Source organism: Apostichopus japonicus, chromosome 9, assembly GCF_037975245.1.
Source record: "Apostichopus japonicus isolate 1M-3 chromosome 9, ASM3797524v1, whole genome shotgun sequence".
Lineage (NCBI taxonomy): Eukaryota > Metazoa > Echinodermata > Holothuroidea > Aspidochirotida > Stichopodidae > Apostichopus > Apostichopus japonicus.
Window position 1 is genome coordinate 15,527,661 of NC_092569.1, and position 20,683 is coordinate 15,548,343.

The 20,683-nt window shown below is 39.5% G+C and overlaps 1 protein-coding gene across 1 annotated transcript; it reads right to left on the reverse strand.

Moving 5' to 3' along the window:
* Nucleotides 1-338: 338 nt before the first annotated feature.
* Nucleotides 339-16,434, reverse strand: LOC139973969 (uncharacterized). The gene is made up of 6 exons (XM_071980871.1): nucleotides 16,222-16,434; nucleotides 12,796-12,867; nucleotides 9,911-10,404; nucleotides 7,081-7,386; nucleotides 5,062-5,341; nucleotides 339-3,136 (listed from the first exon to the last, which is right to left on the reverse strand). Exons 1-6 carry the CDS (start codon nucleotides 16,289-16,291, stop codon nucleotides 2,862-2,864), a joined length of 1,497 nt encoding a protein of 498 aa, XP_071836972.1. The 5' UTR covers nucleotides 16,292-16,434; the 3' UTR covers nucleotides 339-2,861.
* Nucleotides 16,435-20,683: the final 4,249 nt, after the last annotated feature.

The window sequence follows — 20,683 nt, forward strand, 5'->3', positions numbered from 1 at the left end:
GAGTTCCCAACTTGATAGTCTTCAACAAAAAGAAACAACCAAAAACACAAAAACACAAAAAGAAACACAAAAACAGGATACATAAATCCATTTATTCTATATCTACATACAGCAAATGAACAGTTTGCTTGAAAAATTTCTAAGTTCAACCAAATCCCAAAATTAAGATAAAAAGGGAGAAAGCGTAGCCGGCAAATATATATAGTTATATATATATATATATATATATATATATATATATATATATATATATATATATATATATATATATAGTTATATATATATAGTTATATATATATAGATATATATATATATATATATATATATATATAATAATTATATTTTCCACGTTGTTTACGATTTTATTATGATAATAGCATGAACTGTACAGGAGCGAAAAATAATAATGAGAAGAAGTCAATCAGTATTATAGTGTGTTAATTAGCCAATACTTAAAGAAGGGTATTGTTGTTTCGTCGTCATAGCATACTGAAATAAACTAGTAACCATAGAAACTAATATTCTCAGTTTGATTAACTTTTGACTTTTATTTCATAAAACGACGCTCACCGTCAAACAAATTCATAAACTATATAATTATAAGCTATGGGTCACAATGGTAAATCTTACAATGATATATTATAACGATTATATTATAACGATATATTATAACTGATGTCTTATTTTCTTCAGTATGTGCTTTCGTAGCAGATATTATCAGTTACCAAATTTTTTTTTTTTTTTTTGTGTTCATATATACTCAGAAAGGAGGCATTTTTAAAGGTGCAGGCGACGAGTGAACCATGCTACGGCGTAGGCTAAACAAATAAGTAAAAATATTGAAAAAAGGCGGAATTGCTTCCATAAACTCTGGTTATTCTTACAAAATGAAGTATAGGCCTATGCCAAAGTGACCACGCGCAGCAATTTAAGTACTTTAATAAAATGACGCTCATACGGCTAGGAAAAATGTTTATTGCTATTGACCCATTCAAAATAACTGCTTTAGTGAAGTCATTCGTGGATTTGATATCTCTGCCTACAGGGGTGGGAACTGCAGTTTGGTTCTACCCATTCAACTAGTTGCGAAACGTCTTCATGCGCAATACTTGCACTGCGGTGATGAAGACAGGGGAGGGGGGGGTACCTTAATGAGCCTTACGTTTTGGGAGGAGTTCGCACAATTTCAGACAAGTTTGTCCAGCGACCTCATCTGATCACGTGACCTTTGGCGTTGATGTTCTATAATGTTGTAGGATAACCCATCTGGTTTCCGTTATATGTCATTTTGGTATTCCCGAGCCGTGATGTTAAAGTAAAACATAACAATTTTTTGTGTGATTATTATTCTTTTTCTTGTTATAAAACATCTAATAAAGGCATAAAATATTGAGATTTTATGAATAAACGTTGAAATTTGGGGTTCACATATCGGAATTTTGAGATAAAAGAAAAACTAATTTCGATCTAGAACGCCAATTTTTTTTTTTTTTTTTTTTTTTTTTTGTAAACCGTCGCAAATTTATTATACAATATCAAATATCCAGATTAAAATGTTGAAATTTTATAGTTAAAACATGTAAATGTCGAGATAATTTGTCCAAATGTTTAAACAACACGTATAGGGAAACTTGTGATAAACGTTAAAATTTCGAAGAAACAAGTCAAAATTGAAAGAGAGAGAAAAGGAGGAACATTTGGAGCTAAAAGCAGGGGCGTCAATCATTGGGAGGGGGACAGGGAGCATGTCCCCACTTTCAGAATGGTGATGGGTGGGGGGCAGAATATCAATGTAACCCAAGGTTTAGTGACTGACTTGTGTAGGTGCTAGGCCTATCAGGCTCATAATGACTCGTGTATCGCATAACAGGAACTCAAACATTGTGCTATGAGATAAGTAGCTGATAATGTTTTAATCTCATCTGCTCAACCCCCCTCCTCTACCCACGTATGAGATATAGAAATTTTCAACTTGGTTGAAATAAGAATAAATGATTTTAATGATAGCGTAATTTAAATTGAGGAGCCGCGCCCATAAGCCGCTTAGGCTATATGCTAAGTCAGCAGATAATGGAAGCCTGCAGCATTCGCTAATTTTCTTTCCAGTATAATATTTTCATATTTTATGGTATGTTGTATTATCACGTACAAGCAATACAACACTGCATGTCGATAATATTGTGCGTTCAGTTTGGTTAGCAATACCCAGATACCCAATAGTGCTTTTTAAATTGACTTATGATACCATATGTATGCATCTTGTAGACATCTGTATATAACAAGATTCTGGATGTGTGTCCGCCTCTGGACCCCCCGCCGGGCTTCGCCCTAGGACCACATTCAGTGTCCCGATAAAGGCCTTGCACTAAGGCGCTGAGCCACGCGCACACTCATTCAAATTGATCCTTGTTCAGTCATTTATGCCGCCCCCCCCCCCCTCCCACTCTTTTCAACTGGGATTGACGCCCTGGCTAAAAGGTCCAAAATTTTCACATCAAACCGTCACGATGTTGGTATGAAACGTCAAAAGTTTGCGATGAAATATCGAACACTTTTGATAAGATATCTCAAGATTGACAAAACGTCACTAAATATAGCCGTAAAAAGCGTAGAATTTTGGAAATAAAACGTCAGCAATCTGTCAACATTTTTTTTCAGATGAGAAAATACGTCAAAAGGTTAGTAATTTTTTTTTTTATACAAACAAGAAGATTTGCCCAACGACCGTCGATTATAGCCGTGAAATGTTAGCTATACTGTGATTAAGTTGAATCGTATTAAGGAAACAAAATCATTTTGATCATCCGTCCTTCTTTTCTTCATAGAATGATACATAACGGTATTGGTACGAATGTTATATATTACACTGGTCGAATCTTCATCTCAGTGTATTTGAGATTATGGTCGGGGCCAGATAGGTCGTTCCAACAGACAGAGGTTATGCTACCGCAACATTCCTTAGAGGGGGGTGTAATGAGTTCAACGTTATAATCACTGTTGAGATTGGCCGAACAACAACGGCCGTACCACCAGCCACCACGTCTTTTATTTGCACAGTCTGTCTTCCCGCTGACATCATTATCTCGGTCGTGAGTACTAAATGCTTGGTTCATGTGATGGTGAAGAGCATCATCCCCTGTTAACACGCACAAAAGAAGAAGAAATATTAAATGAGTTGAAGAAAGAAATGAGAAAGATTGAGAGAGAGGGTTGGGGGTGTGGGAGAAACCTAGACCACAGTAAGGAAACTATTAACCAAACCGTGGCAAAATGGTGAAAATCACAAAACTGCTATGGAATGATTGTAAAGATAAAGGACACAAGGCTGGAGACTGGATCATGTCTAACTATGACGTCATCCAGCCACACCTGCTTCAATGTTTTTCTTTATTTATACAATGTTAATTTTTTGTAATGGAGAAGGAACTTAACAAATGTTGAAATCTACACTATTGAAGATTTTAGCAGAACTTATGTCATTGGTTTCAGTGTCAAGGATGCAAATATTCCACCTCTGAAATTCAAGGTCCACCCATCCACCCACCCACCCACCCATCCATCCATCCATCCATCCATCCATCCATCCATCCCTCCCTCCCTCCCTCCCTCCCTCCCTCCCTCCCTCCCTCCCTCCCTCCCTCCCTCCCTCCCTCCCTCCCTCCCTCCCTCCCTCCCTCCCTCCCTCCCTCCCTCCCTCCCTCCCTCCCTCCCTCCCTCCCTCCCTCCCTCCCTCCCTCCCTCCCTCCCTCCCTCCCTCCCTCCCTCCCTCCCTCCCTCCCTCCCTCCCTCCCTCCCTCCCTCCCTCCCTCCCTCCCTCCCTCCCTCCCTCCCTCCCTCCCTCCCTCCCTCCCTCCCTCCCTCCCTCCCTCCCTCCCTCCCTCCCTCCCTCCCTCCCTCCCTCCCTCCCTCCCTCCCTCCCTCCCTCCCTCCCTCCCTCCCTCCCTCCCTCCCTCCCTCCCTCCCTCCCTCCCTCCCTCCCTCCCTCCCTCCCTCCCTCCCTCCCTCCCTCCCTCCCTCCCTCCCTCCCTCCCTCCCTCCCTCCCTCCCTCCCTCCCTCCCTCCCTCCCTCCCTCCCTCCCTCCCTCCCTCCATCTATCCATCCATCCATCTATTTATGATGACACTTTAACTACATGTGTAATAATTGCTAACATACATTACATACATTACGGTAGAAATAACGCTTCTAAACAGAAGGTTCTAATTTTATCAGTACAGAGGTCATGTACAATTTTATATCTTATGATATAGTTGTGTTCATATATCTATTGTTTTAATAACGTCGGCTCTGCCGTTGCTTTTGCAGAGACAGTTATTACTTTGAGATTCTCCGTGGAAAATCATTGTTTGCATTTGATTCAGTCATACAGGATATGAAATAAAATCAATCAAGTTGAAGATGATAAAGTTGGAATGAATATTAAGAAAAAACACAAAAGTGAGTACGCCTTTATCAGAACAAAGAAGGCGCCGATGTGAACACCAAACATAGAAGATTAATGAAGAGAAAGTTATTGTACGTTTTTATAGAGGAACCATTGAAAGTAAATATGAAAGAGAATACATTTTCAATGGTTACAATTGAACAGCTTGGTTCGTAATTAATATGCTATCTGTCGTAAGACATGGTAATATTTGTCAAACAATATACTTCATATGCTTCATATGGCTAAAGATTGCAAAGTGTATGATATAAACCAACATTGAAAGTTTAATGTTGCAGTATCCATCCATCCATCCATCCATCCACCCACCCACCCACCCACCCACCCACCCAACCCCATCCATCCATCCATCCATCCATTCATCCATCCATCCATCCATCCATCCATCCATCCATCCATCCATCCATCCATCCATCCATCCATCCATCCATCCATCCATCCATCCATCCATCCATCCATCCATCCATCCATCCATCCATCCATCCATCTATCCATCCATCCATCCATCCATTCATCCATCAATCCATCTATCCATCCATCCATCCATCCACCCCCCCCCCCTCACCCTCCCATCCATCAATGTATCCATATAGTTACAAGCACATATATAGCTCACCATTGCTACTGTTTCTTGCTGTCCCGCTGAAAGCTCCCAGCTCAGACAGTCGGTACTTGTCATTTTCATCGTTTATGCGGAACAGGGCATACTTAGCGTAGTATTGAGTTCCTTCCCTGTCCACCAGATCAATCCTGAGTGTGTAGTTACCTTGACTGGTGAGGTAATACAGCTTGTCATTACCCAACCAGAACTCATGATCCGGCTTACCAAAGCCTACTTTATAGCTGGTCCAGTTACGATAAAAATCAACGGAACCATTCACACGACGTTGGAACACCTACAACAAACAGAGAGACTTTCATATCGGAGTATAACAATTCTCCTAAAACTTCAGAGGAGTCACAATGTTGGGAATCTTTCTGTAAGAAATACACGACCTCGCGTTTCAACATACTTTGGTAACATAACCCAAAATGATACAAAAATGCATAGGCGACGGAAGAGGGTTTCATGGAATGAGAATGTGGCATGTGACTTTGTCTTGAGCAAGGAAACTACAAAATCACCTCATAACGTCCCGAAAAAAATGCACTCTCTGTATATTCTACGCCACCAATTCAAGTCTTTGAGTGTATCAGTGTCTGAGTGTATATATATATATATACATATATAATTTAAATATTGTATCTCAACTGATAAGGGCACTCTTATCTCCACTTTAATAGTTTTCATCCCCGCCACACCAAAAATTCCATTGTCTACAGCCAGTTACTCAGATACCGGCGATATCTGCTCACGTGACCAAACTTTTCTTAATAAGGCCATTGAACTGCTTGATTTCTTCCTCAAAAGGGGATACCCGTACCGACTACTGAACTACCACCTCAAACGGGTTCTGTCTCTACAACGATCTAGTCTCCTAACCTATCGTAACAAATCTGATTCTGATAGACTACCCCTCGTTGTCACCTTCCACCCCTCCCTTCGCCCCCTTTTAATGAAATAAAACAAGCTTGGGGCACTCTAGGTTCCGACCCCACAATAGCTGAACTTTTCAAAGCCCCCCCCCCCCCTGTCATAGCCTATAGACAACCACGTAACATCCGATCAGTGCTGGTTCGCACTAATCTCGTCCCACCCAGTAACAGTGACAGTGGTAACATCCCCTGTAACAAACCTAGATGCTTGGTGTGCACATACCTTGACCCCTCCCCCGCTTTCCTCCACCGGGCCTCAGGCACTACTCTGAGACCTGGTAGACTTGGTTGCGACTCAGCCAATGTCATCTACCTCCTGTTTTGTTGCAAGTGCCCCCAGGTCACCTATATTGGCGAAACCACCACTAAGTTCAGGCTTCGCTTCAATAATCACAAACTAAGTATCCGCAAAAATAACCCAGGTTTCCCTGTTGCTGAACACTTTAATCTCCCCAATCACAACTTATCTGTCCTCAAATTTGTCATTCTCTACGGCTTCTTCAAAACCGCTCATGAAAGAAGCAACCGGGAACTGAAAACCATCTTTCGCCTCAACACACACAACAATGGGCTCAACAGAGATCTCTCTTTTATGAGTATACATGCTAAGCTAAATACCTATAAGGTCTAGTTTCTTCCAATTCATTACTGCAACTGAAGAAGAGCCGTGTTAACGCTCGAAATATTTTGTAACCGATTTAACGTTCTAAGTAATAAAGTTGGAAATGAAAGTATCATTTTTTCCATTTTTTCATGTGGATATATATATATATGTATATATATACATATATATATATATATACATATATATATATATATATATATATAGATAGATATATATATATATATGTATATATATATAAATATGTATATATATATATGTACATATATATACATATATATATATATATATATACATATATATATATATATATATATATATATATATATATATATATATATATATATATATATATATATATATATGTACATATATATAAAGCCAATCATTTTGTTTTAAATTCATTAATGGCCATTCCCCGTACTATACATAATGTGATAGAAATAAACCTGTAAAATAGGGTCAGTTATGGATTACCGTCCATCCTCCTCCGTCAGTCATGTTACAATAAACTGGAAATGGTGATCCAGACCAGTTAGTTGGTTTAATAATGTAGGTACCACCGTCTCTTTTGCCAGCATTATATGCATCTTGACAATTGGTGTGCCGTGTACATGTCTTTCCATCACCATGGTAACCACCCACGCAGTAACATCGGCGAACATTGTCTCTTTCCTCACACGTTGCATTAGAGCTACAAAAGTATTCGTCATCCCAAGTGACGTTGCCATGGATACAGTGAGCCCTTCTCGTACAGTTATCGTTGACATAGAACCCACCCGACTGAGAAAGGAAGGAGGCGAAAACGGCACAGTTCAATTATTAACTCTAAATTATCACACGCACGTATAGTGGTCTTTAAGTATCTATCATTTCTGGGAAGGGGAGGGGGGTGTAGGGATGTTGGGGGAAGGTGAGGAAGGGTGAGGGGAGGGATGGGAGGGGGGCATAATAAAATATATCCGTCGACTTATAACTATGGAGGCATATGGTGATTTTCCAGACAGTCGACGCAGATATCAGTCACCATTTTCTAACTGGGGGAAAATAATTTTCAACTGTTTAGATTGCACACGGGGGTGGGGGAGGAGGGGGAATGTACTGATCACGGTTCGTTTTTAATATTTTGTCCGTAGGGGGAACGGGTAGGAGGGGGTGGGGCAGCTGAGCTCCTTAATACCCTCCCCCAAAAGTACACGTGGTTACCCCTGGTACATAATTGCCACTATTCTCATGTCAACTTTTTTCTTGTTTTAAAATAATTAGCGCAATTTGAGTAAAGGTATTCTTGATTAATGGGTCATGTAAAGGTAATTTCATATGAGCCTACTCTTGCTGCAACAAATTTTACGTCCCTCTCTACGTTGATTAAATTTGATCTGTATTTATGGTTGGTTAACCACGCAACGGACATGTCAACTATTCGAAATCAACAACTCCCTTACATAGGACAGAACCACGTTTACACAGTAACATCATTTTGCATTAAAGCGCCCTCACTTTTGTCAAATCACCCCAGCCCCGACTCCTTCCTAGGACGACATAACAACTAACTCACCCCCCCCCCCCTATAACAAAAATGTTGGTCGCGTCCCTGCCTCCATCACATGCCAACATAGGTGTAGGAGCCCAATTTGATTGGGGGGGGGGGGTGTGGGAGGGTGCTGTAACGGCTTGCCCGAAAAATATAACCAACATTTTTCGCGCAACATGTTTATGTGCATATCATTTAGGCATGCATCGGTTATTACATCGCATGCCAATTGCATACAAATCATTTGCCGTGTTATTACCCTTCCAAATTGGATATAATTTTTGGGGAAGTCGTTACAATAATCATGATAATAATAATATTAGTTTAACCATTGAAAAACACATCACAATTTGTTTTTCTTTCAGTAGGTGCCCGAAAAATTCTCATCATATTGCCCGAATTTTGACAAAAATATTTGGTTTGGGTGACTGCCTCCCCTTCCCAGCCCCCTCCCACCCTCCCCCCCCGTCTCCTTCGCCTATGCATGCCAGTCACTTTTGGTTCATAACAGTCTCTATATTATACTAGTGTCATATAATATATTTAAATTATTAATAATTAATTAAAATTCGTGAGTAGAAATAATAATGGAAGTATCAAAACTTGATAATGCTTTTTGCTATCTTTTGTTCGATAAAAAGTAAATGTCACCTCTCTCAATTCATAACGGTATCGATAACATTTTAAAATCAGGCCTAGAATTTTGAGAATTTCGTTAGTATAGCAAGACCGCAAATGAACTAATTATAGATTAACGTTCAACTATATGGTCAACAGTTAGTTATTTTCGAATCAAACATGCGCCAGTAAACCATAGCGTAATTTATACTGTAGATATTTCAGCATATATAGTACCCAATGTTTTTTAGACGACTCGTTTTCCGTTTTTTTTTTTATAGAGGTTAGTAGAGCACAATTTCTTTTTTTAAGCTAATGAAAACAAATGAAAACAGAATGGGAGGCATTATCCTGATGTTTAGTGGCGTAGGAAGGTACTTTTGAGTGGGGGGGGGGCTGAAGACTGATGGCCGGCCTGGGGGAGGGGTCTAAGGGGAGGGGGTGTCCCCTTTGGATTTTTGTTTTGCATTTCCAGGTGGCCCAGATGCAATTTGGTGCAATATAGCACACTTCAACACCAACTCCATTTTGTAAATAATTTTGATGCAATTTGGTGCTCCAAATGAGATTTTTTTCTCATTTGGAAATGAAAAAGGGGTTTTCTGACTTGCGAAGCGGGGGCGGGGGCGGAATGATACTTCCGCCCAACCATATTTTTCACTGAGGGGGCTGGCGCCCCCGCAGCCCCCCGGTTCCTACGCCCTTGCTGATGTTTTTTTCCTTTCATTTTTTTTTTTAATTTATCATCTTGAGCTTGGGTTGGAGTTCAAACTTTTCTGTATATAGAATCTGATGTTATCAATAATCTTAAATGGCTGTATATAAGTCATGTGTTCTTAAATCAACCCATAGTTTGAAGAAATTGGTCTGTGTGTGAATCTATGGCACCATACCTGTTTGCATTCATGATCACTTTTGGTAAAAAAAAACACCTCAACTTCAAATTGGGTTTCGAAAACGATAAATAAAGGAATTTAATGCAAATTTCATCAAGATGTTTAAAATATGTTCTTTTCTTGAATTAGTCTAAAATACATTTTGCCTCGGGATTATTCTTTTTTAAAGTCATCTTTCCTATTCATTCATTTGTTTTGTTTTTGAACCTCAATGAAGATCAACACGATGTCATTCATAAATTAATTACTTAAAACTCACCGAAATCATAGTGTCTGCAGTTGTAAGATTACATACACATTTCCCAAGCATCGCACAGCCAAGTCGACTTCCATTGTAACATTTCACCATCCCGTCATCGCAGACGGGAATAGTGGTATTTTGAAACTCGTCATAGTTAGACGAATTGGTGTCACTTGGAAGACTATAACTGGTGTTGATCGGGGAGGAGTCGTTGTCATCTGAAGAAGATATGTCAGTTGAAGCGGGTATGATGGCACCTGAAGTGGACGTGGTCTCGATTAGGGAGGATGTGGTGTCAGTTGAAGTGGATATGGTGTCAGTTGAGGTGGAGATGGTGTCGACTGGGGAGGAGTCGATGTCATCTGCAGAAGAGATGTCAGTTGATGTGGGTATGATGGCACCTGAAGTGGAGGTGGTCTCGATTAGAGAGGATGTGGTGTCAGTTGAAGTGAAGGGGGTGTCAGTTGAAGTGGAGATGGTGTCGCTTGGTGAGGAGTCGGTGTCATGCCTGTCTGTATGATTATTGAGTGGATGAAAAACAAAAGTGATATTGTTACTGCAAACCCTTTATAATCGTGGATAATGCCAAGTTTTTCTTTAACTTTTTCTTCTTCTTTTAAACAATGGTATTAGTATAGGCCTTTCCATAGCAACCACCTGGTTGGTTTTACAGTTACACTAAGGAAAAATGATCACGTGATCCATAAGCCTAACGTGAGATGATAAGTATCTTTGCCATGTGAATGTCAGGTTTAAATGTAACACGTTTATGGTTAGATCACTCACATGAAAACTATTAGTAGTTTGAAGCACCAATGAAACAATGTTCCGTGTCATCTTTAACATACCAAGAACTATACGATTATTAAAACAATATCCATGAAACATGATAGAACTACACCCGAGTCCATGCAATATTTGCTCATTATTTAACGTTTTCTCACTCTACACGGAAAAATATTGCACACCCCCTTACATGAAGTAAAGAACAAAAACCCATCAGTTTAATCTAAGTCTTACGAATGGATCTTGGTAATAAATTATAAATACCCTCCATGGTTGATTAACTAGAAAGTTTAACGCACAATGTACTGCTTGAGACCATCATTATATTTGTAAGGATTTATGATATACCATACTTTTCATTCAGGGACGTTGCTATGGAAATTTTCAGCAGCTTAATACGGAATGGGTTATCAATTCTTTATACCTTAAATATGCTATACCGGGTACTTAGTAATATGCTAAGGTGCTAAATCGAACTCCAATTGGCCGTATCCCGACAATTGTAACGTTAGTTTGTAGTATTTTTCAAATTTATTTATAGTTTGTACAAGGAGTTAGAAACAAAACAAGATTTCGGTTATTTGTATAAGTTCGAATTTCTTCAAATTGTAATAATGTAAGCCTCTCATTAGATATATTAGAAATAGTCTATATTATTATTGAAAGTTCAAGCCAATTCTGCTGTATAGCTATATGTCCCTGTTCGCATTTGGTTACTTCATGACTAACAGTACAATGCTTTGTATATTATAAGATCGTTTAACACAAGATTTAACAATCAAAGGCACATCAATATGTTTTTTTTTAAAACAAATATCCTTTTGAAAAAGAAAACAAAACAACGGACACTCGTTAATCGAAGAGGCTGAACGACATAGGTTAGGTAGTATATTTTAATATCAAGTCGGCTTATCATAATCCAGGCATTTATACGAGATTTCTAGGAAAGTGTTGTTTAGTTATCTTGCCCATGATGACAACCCTATTTTGGGTGGTCTGGACTGGGGCAATGTGTTATAGGGACATTTTGCAAATTAAAAGCTATTTGCTTTTTTTTTCTAGAGGAATAGTTTACATAGTTTTGTTTTATTGGCCAAAGCATTTGGGGTAGGGGGGGGGTCGGTGGGGGTCGTGGGTTGGGGCCGAATCATCATGTAAAATATTTCAGAGTAGACATATCTTAATGGAACATTAGATGAGATATAATATTAGTTGTAAGTTTTCTTTGGCTACAGTACCCGCCTTCTGTATGGGAGCTTTATACGCTTCATTACCAGTACACTAAATGGTGTTTGTCCATTTTGTTGAATTGTGATGTTAATTGTGATGCAATAAAAAAAGACATATCTTACAGGAAGCAGAAATTTAATGTGAGGTAGCATACAGAAAAATGCTTTGGGATCTCTATATGCTTTTTTTTTGTCCAAACTAACAGTAACATATATTTGGTCAAGTGCCTGCGTGGTAGCAATACCAAGACAACAATATAAAGAAAAGACAATACAAAAAAAAAAAAAAAAAAAAACAATGGGAAATACTTTTCTTGAAACCTATACGCTTTGCGTGGATTTTTACACTGTTTCATGGATAAATAAGTAGCGTATTTGATATAACTCCCATATGTACGATGTTGATATAATTGTTGAAAAGAGCGGCTGTTTGGAAGTCTAATTAAAACAAAATTCGTCAAATTCACACTCTGCATTGAGGAGAAGTATATACGGTATCATGATGTGTGTATTTTTGAAGGCGTATTACAGACATGTCTTAACTTTTAAAGCAGAACACAATCGAAACAGAAATAAGAAATTATTTAGCTGCACTTATTATTTCGTTTTCTTTTTTCCTTCTGTTTTGTTTGAGAAGTCACATGTCATCTCTAATTTTCTCCTTAAAATCTTGGTCTAAGATAGAAACCTTTGATTATTATTTATTATTTATGATTTCTCTATATAGAGTTGTGTACTGACCTATGTGTTTTATATGATGAACGTCTGCTTAAAGTATATACCCTATACACAGAGCGTACATCATGTATTACATTACTTGAACACGATTGTCATTCATTTCTATTTGAACATAAAAGTAGTCTATTTCAAATCGTTCCTTTGCCTTACCTGCAGGAGGAATCGACGGGTTTTTAGGTGTGCATTTAAAGTACCCCTTAACTTGACCATCTACAACTCTTGCTGGATAAATAAGAAGAATGGAAACTATTATTGCCAATAGTTTGAAAGGTTATATTTAAATAGAAATCTAAAGCAGCAAGAAATATGTATATGGTACGTTCAAATCAGAAAAATGTCGGGGGCGACGATCGAGGGTTCCATTTGGGAGCGCAGGGGGGGAGGGTGGGGTAGGGGAGAGGGGGACAGACTCCGAGAGACAGTGTTTGATTTTTTTTTCAAATATTGAAGGCACTTATTTTCTTAAGTTTGCTCCAACAGGAAACTTGTTGATAACAATTTTATTGACTTTTGCTCACAACAGGACACACATCAGGTTTAGAGAATTAGCCAGTTCATGTGAGGCCTTTGCCTTGATCCGACAAGGTAAGAATAGTAAAGGATTCCACATACTCAAGGGCGGCGGAACCGGGAGGCACAGGGGGCACGTGCCCCCCCCCCCCACTTTCCTCAGGTTAAAAATGTGCCCTTTATCTACATAAAAATTGAGGTGTCTCAAGTTAGCAAGAGGCCAGGGAACCAGAATGAACACTCGGGAAGGGCCGTTTCCGGCCATCTGAGGGGTTTGTAAAACCAAAAATTTTCTTGTACGCTCCGCGCCAACTGATGGTGGCGCTCCACTCAGCATTGTCGTGCATACAACTTTGCAAATCCTGGCTACGCCCCTGACTTTTAATGAATTTCTGTGGATCAAACTCAAAAGCTATTTCGAATGAAAAAAATATTTGTTAAGATATTAACAAGAAATAAACTCTAATTCGGAAGATTCCTACATTAGCAACTAGCATGATTTCACCTCATTTTGTCTAAAAAAAAACTTGTTCCTTGTTTCCCAATTTGCACATTGGATATTGCAGTGCTCAAGGGCGGCGGAACCGGGGGGGGGGGGCACAGGGACACGTGCCCCCCACTTTTCCTCAGGTTAACAAAATCTGCCCTTTTTCTACATAAAAGCTGTACTCTTTATTACCTTATTAGGTCAGCGATATTTCAGTAAGAGATCTAATCCTAATTTAGAACTATTAATGAATTTCTGTGGATCAAACTCAAAGCTATTTCGAATGAAAAAAAAATTGTATCTCTCCTGTCTGACCACAATGACATTCGCCTGGCATTTCCGAATGTTCTCTGTCTAATTCACATATACCTACTGGCACCAATGAGCGCAGCCTCCGGAGAGAGATCCTTCTCCGTACAACGCCGGATAAAGACATACTTGCGTAGCACAAATGGTGAAAAACGGTATAATTATAATATGCTAATGCTTGATGTCCATAAAGCAAGAACGGACGGATTAGTTATACGGGACATCGCTAAAGAGTTTACAAAGCGAAACCCACGTCGAATGAAATATTTCGGGAAGTTTTAAATGTTTTTTACCTTTTTTAGCTTCTAACCAGTGGCGGAGCGTATACAGTCAGGGATGCGGATGCCCCCCTGACGGACTCAAATAGACTGCTTGTGCCCTTTTCAGCTTTATACCACTATTTACTTATTCGCGATTATTGACTTTTTTATTGCGCTCTCATCTACCTATTGACATTTGTCACGTTCTGTTGGTGTAATTTTCTGACAAAATGGCGATGACACCTATTTATTCTTCGTTTATCTGCAAATTAGCAAGGCCCGGAAAGGGTTATTTCCTGCGATCTAGGGAGCATCTTTACTCAAAAAATGTCTGTACGCTGCGCGCCAACCTGTGGTGGCGCTCCGCTTAGATAGTGTCGAAAGATCCCCTACAGACCATTCTCGCCCCCTGACCAATACCCCTAGCTCCGCAACTGCTTCTAACACTCTGGTGAGTGACATTATGCATATTCAATTTCAAAAAAAATTCTAATGCATTTCATAAAATGCATTTCTATATTACATTGTGACTTTTTAATAAGCAGAAGCCATTTACAGCCTACTATGAATAATGAGTATAGTTTTAATATCCCATAACCTACCCCATCCTTTCGTATTTTGACATATTTCATTTGCTTTCATGCATGTATCGATCGCGCGTGCAGGGACTTTATAATGATTTCACCTCATTTTGTCTCGAAAGAAAACTTGTTCCTTGTATCCCAATTTGCACATTGGATAATGCAGTGCTGTAGTATGCATTTTTTTCCTTGAAGGGGGGGGGGGACGTTGATGGAGTGATTTGTAAACGCAAATAAGATAATACAATAAGAGTTACAAAGGGTAATAAATATCAGGCTGCATCAGCCCAATCGAATTTCTGCAAAGTGCCCTTCGACGTCGGTGCCCCCCCCCCCCAGATTAAAAGTGCTTCCGCCGCCCTTGCACATACTTATTGCATGCGTCAGGAACGGATTGGCATACCGGCTAGGAACCGATGCGCCGCTGCGGTCGGACGCGCAAATTTTCCCGTTGATTTCGAAAGGTGGTTGTTTCGTCCGAGGTAAAGGTAATTAATTACTACATTGACGGAATGTTCGTTAACAACAAGATATGTGTACAAGCATACAAACAAATATAAACAAGCTGTTAAGCTGTTTTGCACCTTTATTTTGGCTTCATGCAACAAAACCTTTCCATCAGCGTCTAGTCCATCATTAATCTAAGATCCGAGCCTGCGCGAAATGTGCCACTTAGCCGGTACTAACTGAACCCTAGCCCCCCCCCCCCCCCTCCCCTCCGACCTGCGTAATTAAATTTGTACATTTAAAAGTAAAATAATTTATCGAGAAACGACACAATTCGTGTGGTAGACATGTTACCGTTAATGAACATTATACGTTTAAGCCCATGTATTATATACTGTGCAGGGAAACGTTAAAGTACAAATACAGCTACACTTGCTCTAAAGCAGGGTTGTCCAACCTACGGCCCGCGGGCCACAGTCCGGCCCGCCGCAGGGTTGCGTCCGGCACTTCAGAGATGCTCTACGGTGCGAAATTTAGTGAGCAGATTTATTGATAACAATTTGAAGCTATATAATCAATCATTCGAACCTTGTGGGTCCAAAAAAACTGCATACAGGTCAGTTTGTGTGACACTCTCTCTGCGGAGGAGGAGGGGGGGGGGCTGAATTTTATTCATCTGTTTTATCAGGAAGGAAATAAATCAGTGCGCTCCGCGCGCAGTGCTCACATTTTGTTGCCTTGGGCTTCGGGCAAAAACATCGAAAAATCGAGCGTAGGGTTCATGCGGCCCCTCCTTCATCATAATCATTCCATGTGGCCCTCCTCTGCAAAACGTTGGACAACCCTGCTCTAAAGTGTAGCTGAATATGTTTATTTTTCATGCTCCAGTGTACCACGAACAATCTATGAACGATATATATAGTAGGCCGATATAATAATAACTATTAGTATAATTAAGTAAAGTAAAATGTTATACGCTTACCTCTGTAGCAACTGAATCCAATGAGAATAAATAACAAATATTTGACGTTCATGGAGGTGCACAGTTCCATTTCTCCTTTGATTTGAGAAAAACGCTAAAACCAAAAACTCAATTTGTCATAGAAGCAATAAGCCTAGCGGAGATAAGATTGTAAGTACGCCAAAGCCCTTTCAGGATTCCAAGCCAATGAATCTGTCTAACCATGGAGCACAAAATGCAAGATAGGCCTACATCGGCTGCAATTCAAGTATCCACCAATCGCTAGTCATAATCAGTTTTAAAACAATTACGGTTTACCGATCATGCGCATTGTCGACCTTACAGTGAGCATTCCTGCTGCAAAAGGTGTCAACATATACGTATACACAGTTTCATTGAATATTCAGTAGGAAACAAAAATCCAGGCTTTTGGTATCCATTTTTTGAATTGATAACGTGTACGAAGGTTTGAAGTATGGATAGCACCAATTAGACTGTGTATACACTGCAGATGTGTCACGTGAAGTTTGCGTGAAATTTGTTAAGAAAAAGAAAATCTGGTCTTCTTTATAAAAATTTATTACTCGTAACAAGTCTATATGCAAAATATATGTTTCATTCAAATATCAGACAGGATTAAGGCATGCATGGTCGGTGCACTATAGTGGTGTTGAGTTCAATGAAGTCAGAGCAAATCACATACAAGCTGAGATTATGTTATGTTCTTGGATAGTTGTTGTTGAATAATAAGGATCAGTCGGATGATTTCATTCTCATATATATACATACATTCGCCAGATTGTGGCTTGGTAACATCTCTGACGGTTCACACCGTGGAAACATTAATTCGTTTCAACTGTTCGAAGCGAAAACTGAAACCGGTGTTTGGATTGAATATACTATATATATATATATATATATATATATATTATATATATATATATATATATATATATATATATATATATATATATATATATATATATATATATTTATATACCGTGCCACGAAAACTGAATCCATATTTCTTCATGCATACTTCCTATTAAAACGCGCGTAGCGCCATCCACAAGTTTGGCTCAATAGCTCTTGTAACAATTTACTTCAATTTACTAAAAGGCTTTTGAAGCCACAGAAAGACATTACAAGATACTAGAAGACGTGTTTATAGGACACTGAATGCACCGAGAGGGACATAAGAAGACATAAACGACACGAGAAGACACGAGAAGACATTACCAGAAATTTGAAGACATTGAAAGACAAGATGACGTTAGAACGACACTAGAAGACACCGAAAACATTGAAATACACTGGAATACGTTAGGGGACATTGGCAGACATTAAATAAAACCGACGGGGAACCGACGAAGACAGAAGAGAATGGAAAACACACGAAGACACTTAAAGGTGTTACGATGACATCAGATGACACCAAGGAGACACCACAATGTGTCAAAAGGTACTTGTAGCAGCTTTGTTTCGTTTTGTCGCCGTTTTCCCACCCTTTTGACATGTTAATCGAGTCTTTTACATGTAGGCATATTCATCATAAAACAGTTTATTAAGCCATTAGCCAAGTTTGTTCCTGCTAATAGCATTAATTGGCGAGTAATCAAGGACTTTTGCAGATGTATGCGATTAATTTTAAATGAGAAAAGTGTCTACCGACAAATTCCTCATTTAAAATTAATCGCATACAGTCTCCCCTCTACACTAGTTTGAATTCAACCAATCAGTCAATAGCTAATATGTTTATTTATGAGCCGTTGCTTAAAGTAGATTCATGTACAGCAATCCGAGAAATTTGGGTCGTTATCAAGGTGACATACTCCTATTAGAGTCTATATCAATCCGCCCGGATGTTCTCCTATCTCAGGAAAAAGTGCCAAAATGTAGTAGGAAAACATCTTTTTCTGATACGTTATAAATCAGGATCTAGTTTCTTGTGGCTTGCATGTTGATGAGCAATAGAGCATGAATGTAAACACATGTGGTGCAAAAATTGGGTCAAATGAGGCAACTTTAGGCCCGTTTTGGCCTCCCATGCAGGAGCAGCGTATGAGTATTGTTTACTACTGAGTGAAGAAGTTTGTTACAAGTGACGAAAACTTCAGGCTCGGATAGCAAAAAAACCCTGCTTGGTCATGATACGGAAAATTGATGTTGCCATGAAAGGCCAACTTGTCAGCTATCCAGCTAGTGAGAACTTCTATCTAGATTTAGAGACCACATCACTTTTGTGATTTAGTGTGTAAGTCAATGGGGCCTTTAATGGGCGTATGCTACCTGTAGTACATATTGGTGTACTGGGTTGCTTCCGACGCAGGCAAAATGAAAATTATTTATCTCACTATTCAAAGACGTTCATAGAACTTAAATATTCATATTATGGGCAGGGTTTACTGCGACCCTAACGGAAAATATCTTCGAGAAAACAACGTTCAAAGTTGTATTTTTTTTACTTTTATGCCACCAATTGAAGTTAGATTTGAATAGATAAGCTAGTTACGTATGTCGTTATGGCATCATGGGGTCATTGAGGTTGAGAAAATCATAGAAAAGGACGCAAAGAGCTTCTTCTGCTTGCTGATGTCTTGTAGTGTCCAGGCGCGGATCCAGGGGGGTCCAGGGGGTCCGGACCCCCCTGCTCTTGGCCAAAAAAAAAAGAAAAAAAGAGAGAAAAAAAAAAGAGAGAGAAAACAAGAGAGAGAGAAAAAATAATTAAATTAAACGACAATTTTAAACATGTAGGACGTCAGAAGGGCGGTTATCCTCACAAGTCAGCCAGGTGTGTCTTTTCCGTCAAATGAACTATAGTGTGCACGCGTGCTACACGTGCAAAAAATGCCTAAAAATCTCAATTTTCAGACCGAAAAGTTTCAAAATTGAGGTGGTGTTCCAATGTTTTGGGCGGTGAGGTGGCAGAGCGGTAGGCTGCATAGGATGCGCCGACGAATTCTTCATGAGAGATCGTTTTCTGCGGTGAGAAGGCATAAACTGTTCTCCGATCAACAATGGGCAAGGAACGTCTCACAGCTCTTGTTCTCATGAACACGTATTATAACACTCCTATCGACACTGACGAAGTGGTCCGAAAGTTCATTGAGAAACATCCACGGCGTTTGTTCTCTCCAATCTTCCATGAATAGATCATCAATAAAACTAGCTAACTCGTACTGATGCAGATACATTTCGAGTGAGTTTTTGTAGGTGCTTTGAATGGCTAAATTGAAGGGGGTTCCCTGTTGTACTTAAATATCCAAGAATTTCACAATGGATAGAAGGAAACCCACTCCCCTTAGACCCTAGGATCACTGGAGGCCAAACCCCTCACCCTTCCAGAATCCTGGATCCGGCCCTGCATCAAACAGTGGTGACGGAACGGGAGGGGGATTGGTGGCTAAAGGCATTATGATTTTTGTATCATCTCAACTCATCTGATATGTATTACCATATTTCATAGATAGTTTTTTCCCATCAATTGAGAAATTGCAAACATGAGATCCATATTTTCAGGCTAGGTACATGCAGCTTAGAATACTCGGGAAGTGCCGTTTCCGGCCATCTGGGGGGGGGGGGGGTTTGTAAAGCCAAAAATTTTCTGGTACGCTCCGCGCCAACCGATGGTGGCGCTCCGCTTATAGTCTTTCGATCAAGCGCAGCTGGACCAGTCAGACCCCCCCTGTCAAAAATCCTGCATCCGCCCCTGGTGTCTTCAGAAGTCGTCTGGTCTTCTAGTGTATTCGTGTATCTCTGATGGTGTTTTCTTTAGTTTATTTGTGTCTCCTGATGTCTTCTGAGATCCTCTCAGCAGCTTCCGGTGTCTACTTCAGTCTTATCATGTCCACTGCGGTCTCCTGTGGCTGTTATAGGGTCTTCTTGGGTCTTGTGAGGTATTATAGTGTCTTGTCAGTGGTGTTAACTGTCTTCGAATGTCTTTTGAAGACCTTTAAGAGTCCTCTAATGTCTTCTAGGGCCTTCTCATGTTTTCTGATGTCTATGAGGTCTTCCACTGTCTTCTTCATAGGTCTTGTAAGGTCAACTTACGTCTTCTAGTGTATGCTGGACTCTGGACTCTGTTCTGGTTTGTTCTTAAGTTCTTCGGAGATCTTCTAAGGGTCTTTTGGTGTCTCCTGAAGTATAAGTCTGAAGTCTACCATAAAATATTATGCGCGTTTGTGTTTACATCGTTATTATATTAAAATATTCAGTTTATGTGATTTTTTTCAACTTAAGATTCATGATTTTATGATTCAGATTTTATGATTTTATGGGTTAAATTTTATGATTTTTAATTTTAAGATTTTGTGATTTTTGATGTTATGATTAAGATTTTATGATTAAGATTTTATGATTAACACGAACTGTCATTTTTGTCCCATCTCTTGATAACAAGCTAATTAGCGGTGCTTCTTGGTGACTGAATTCAGTAACAGTCTTAGTCTTAACCCATTTATCCGTGCTGTGATGGCGCTGTACC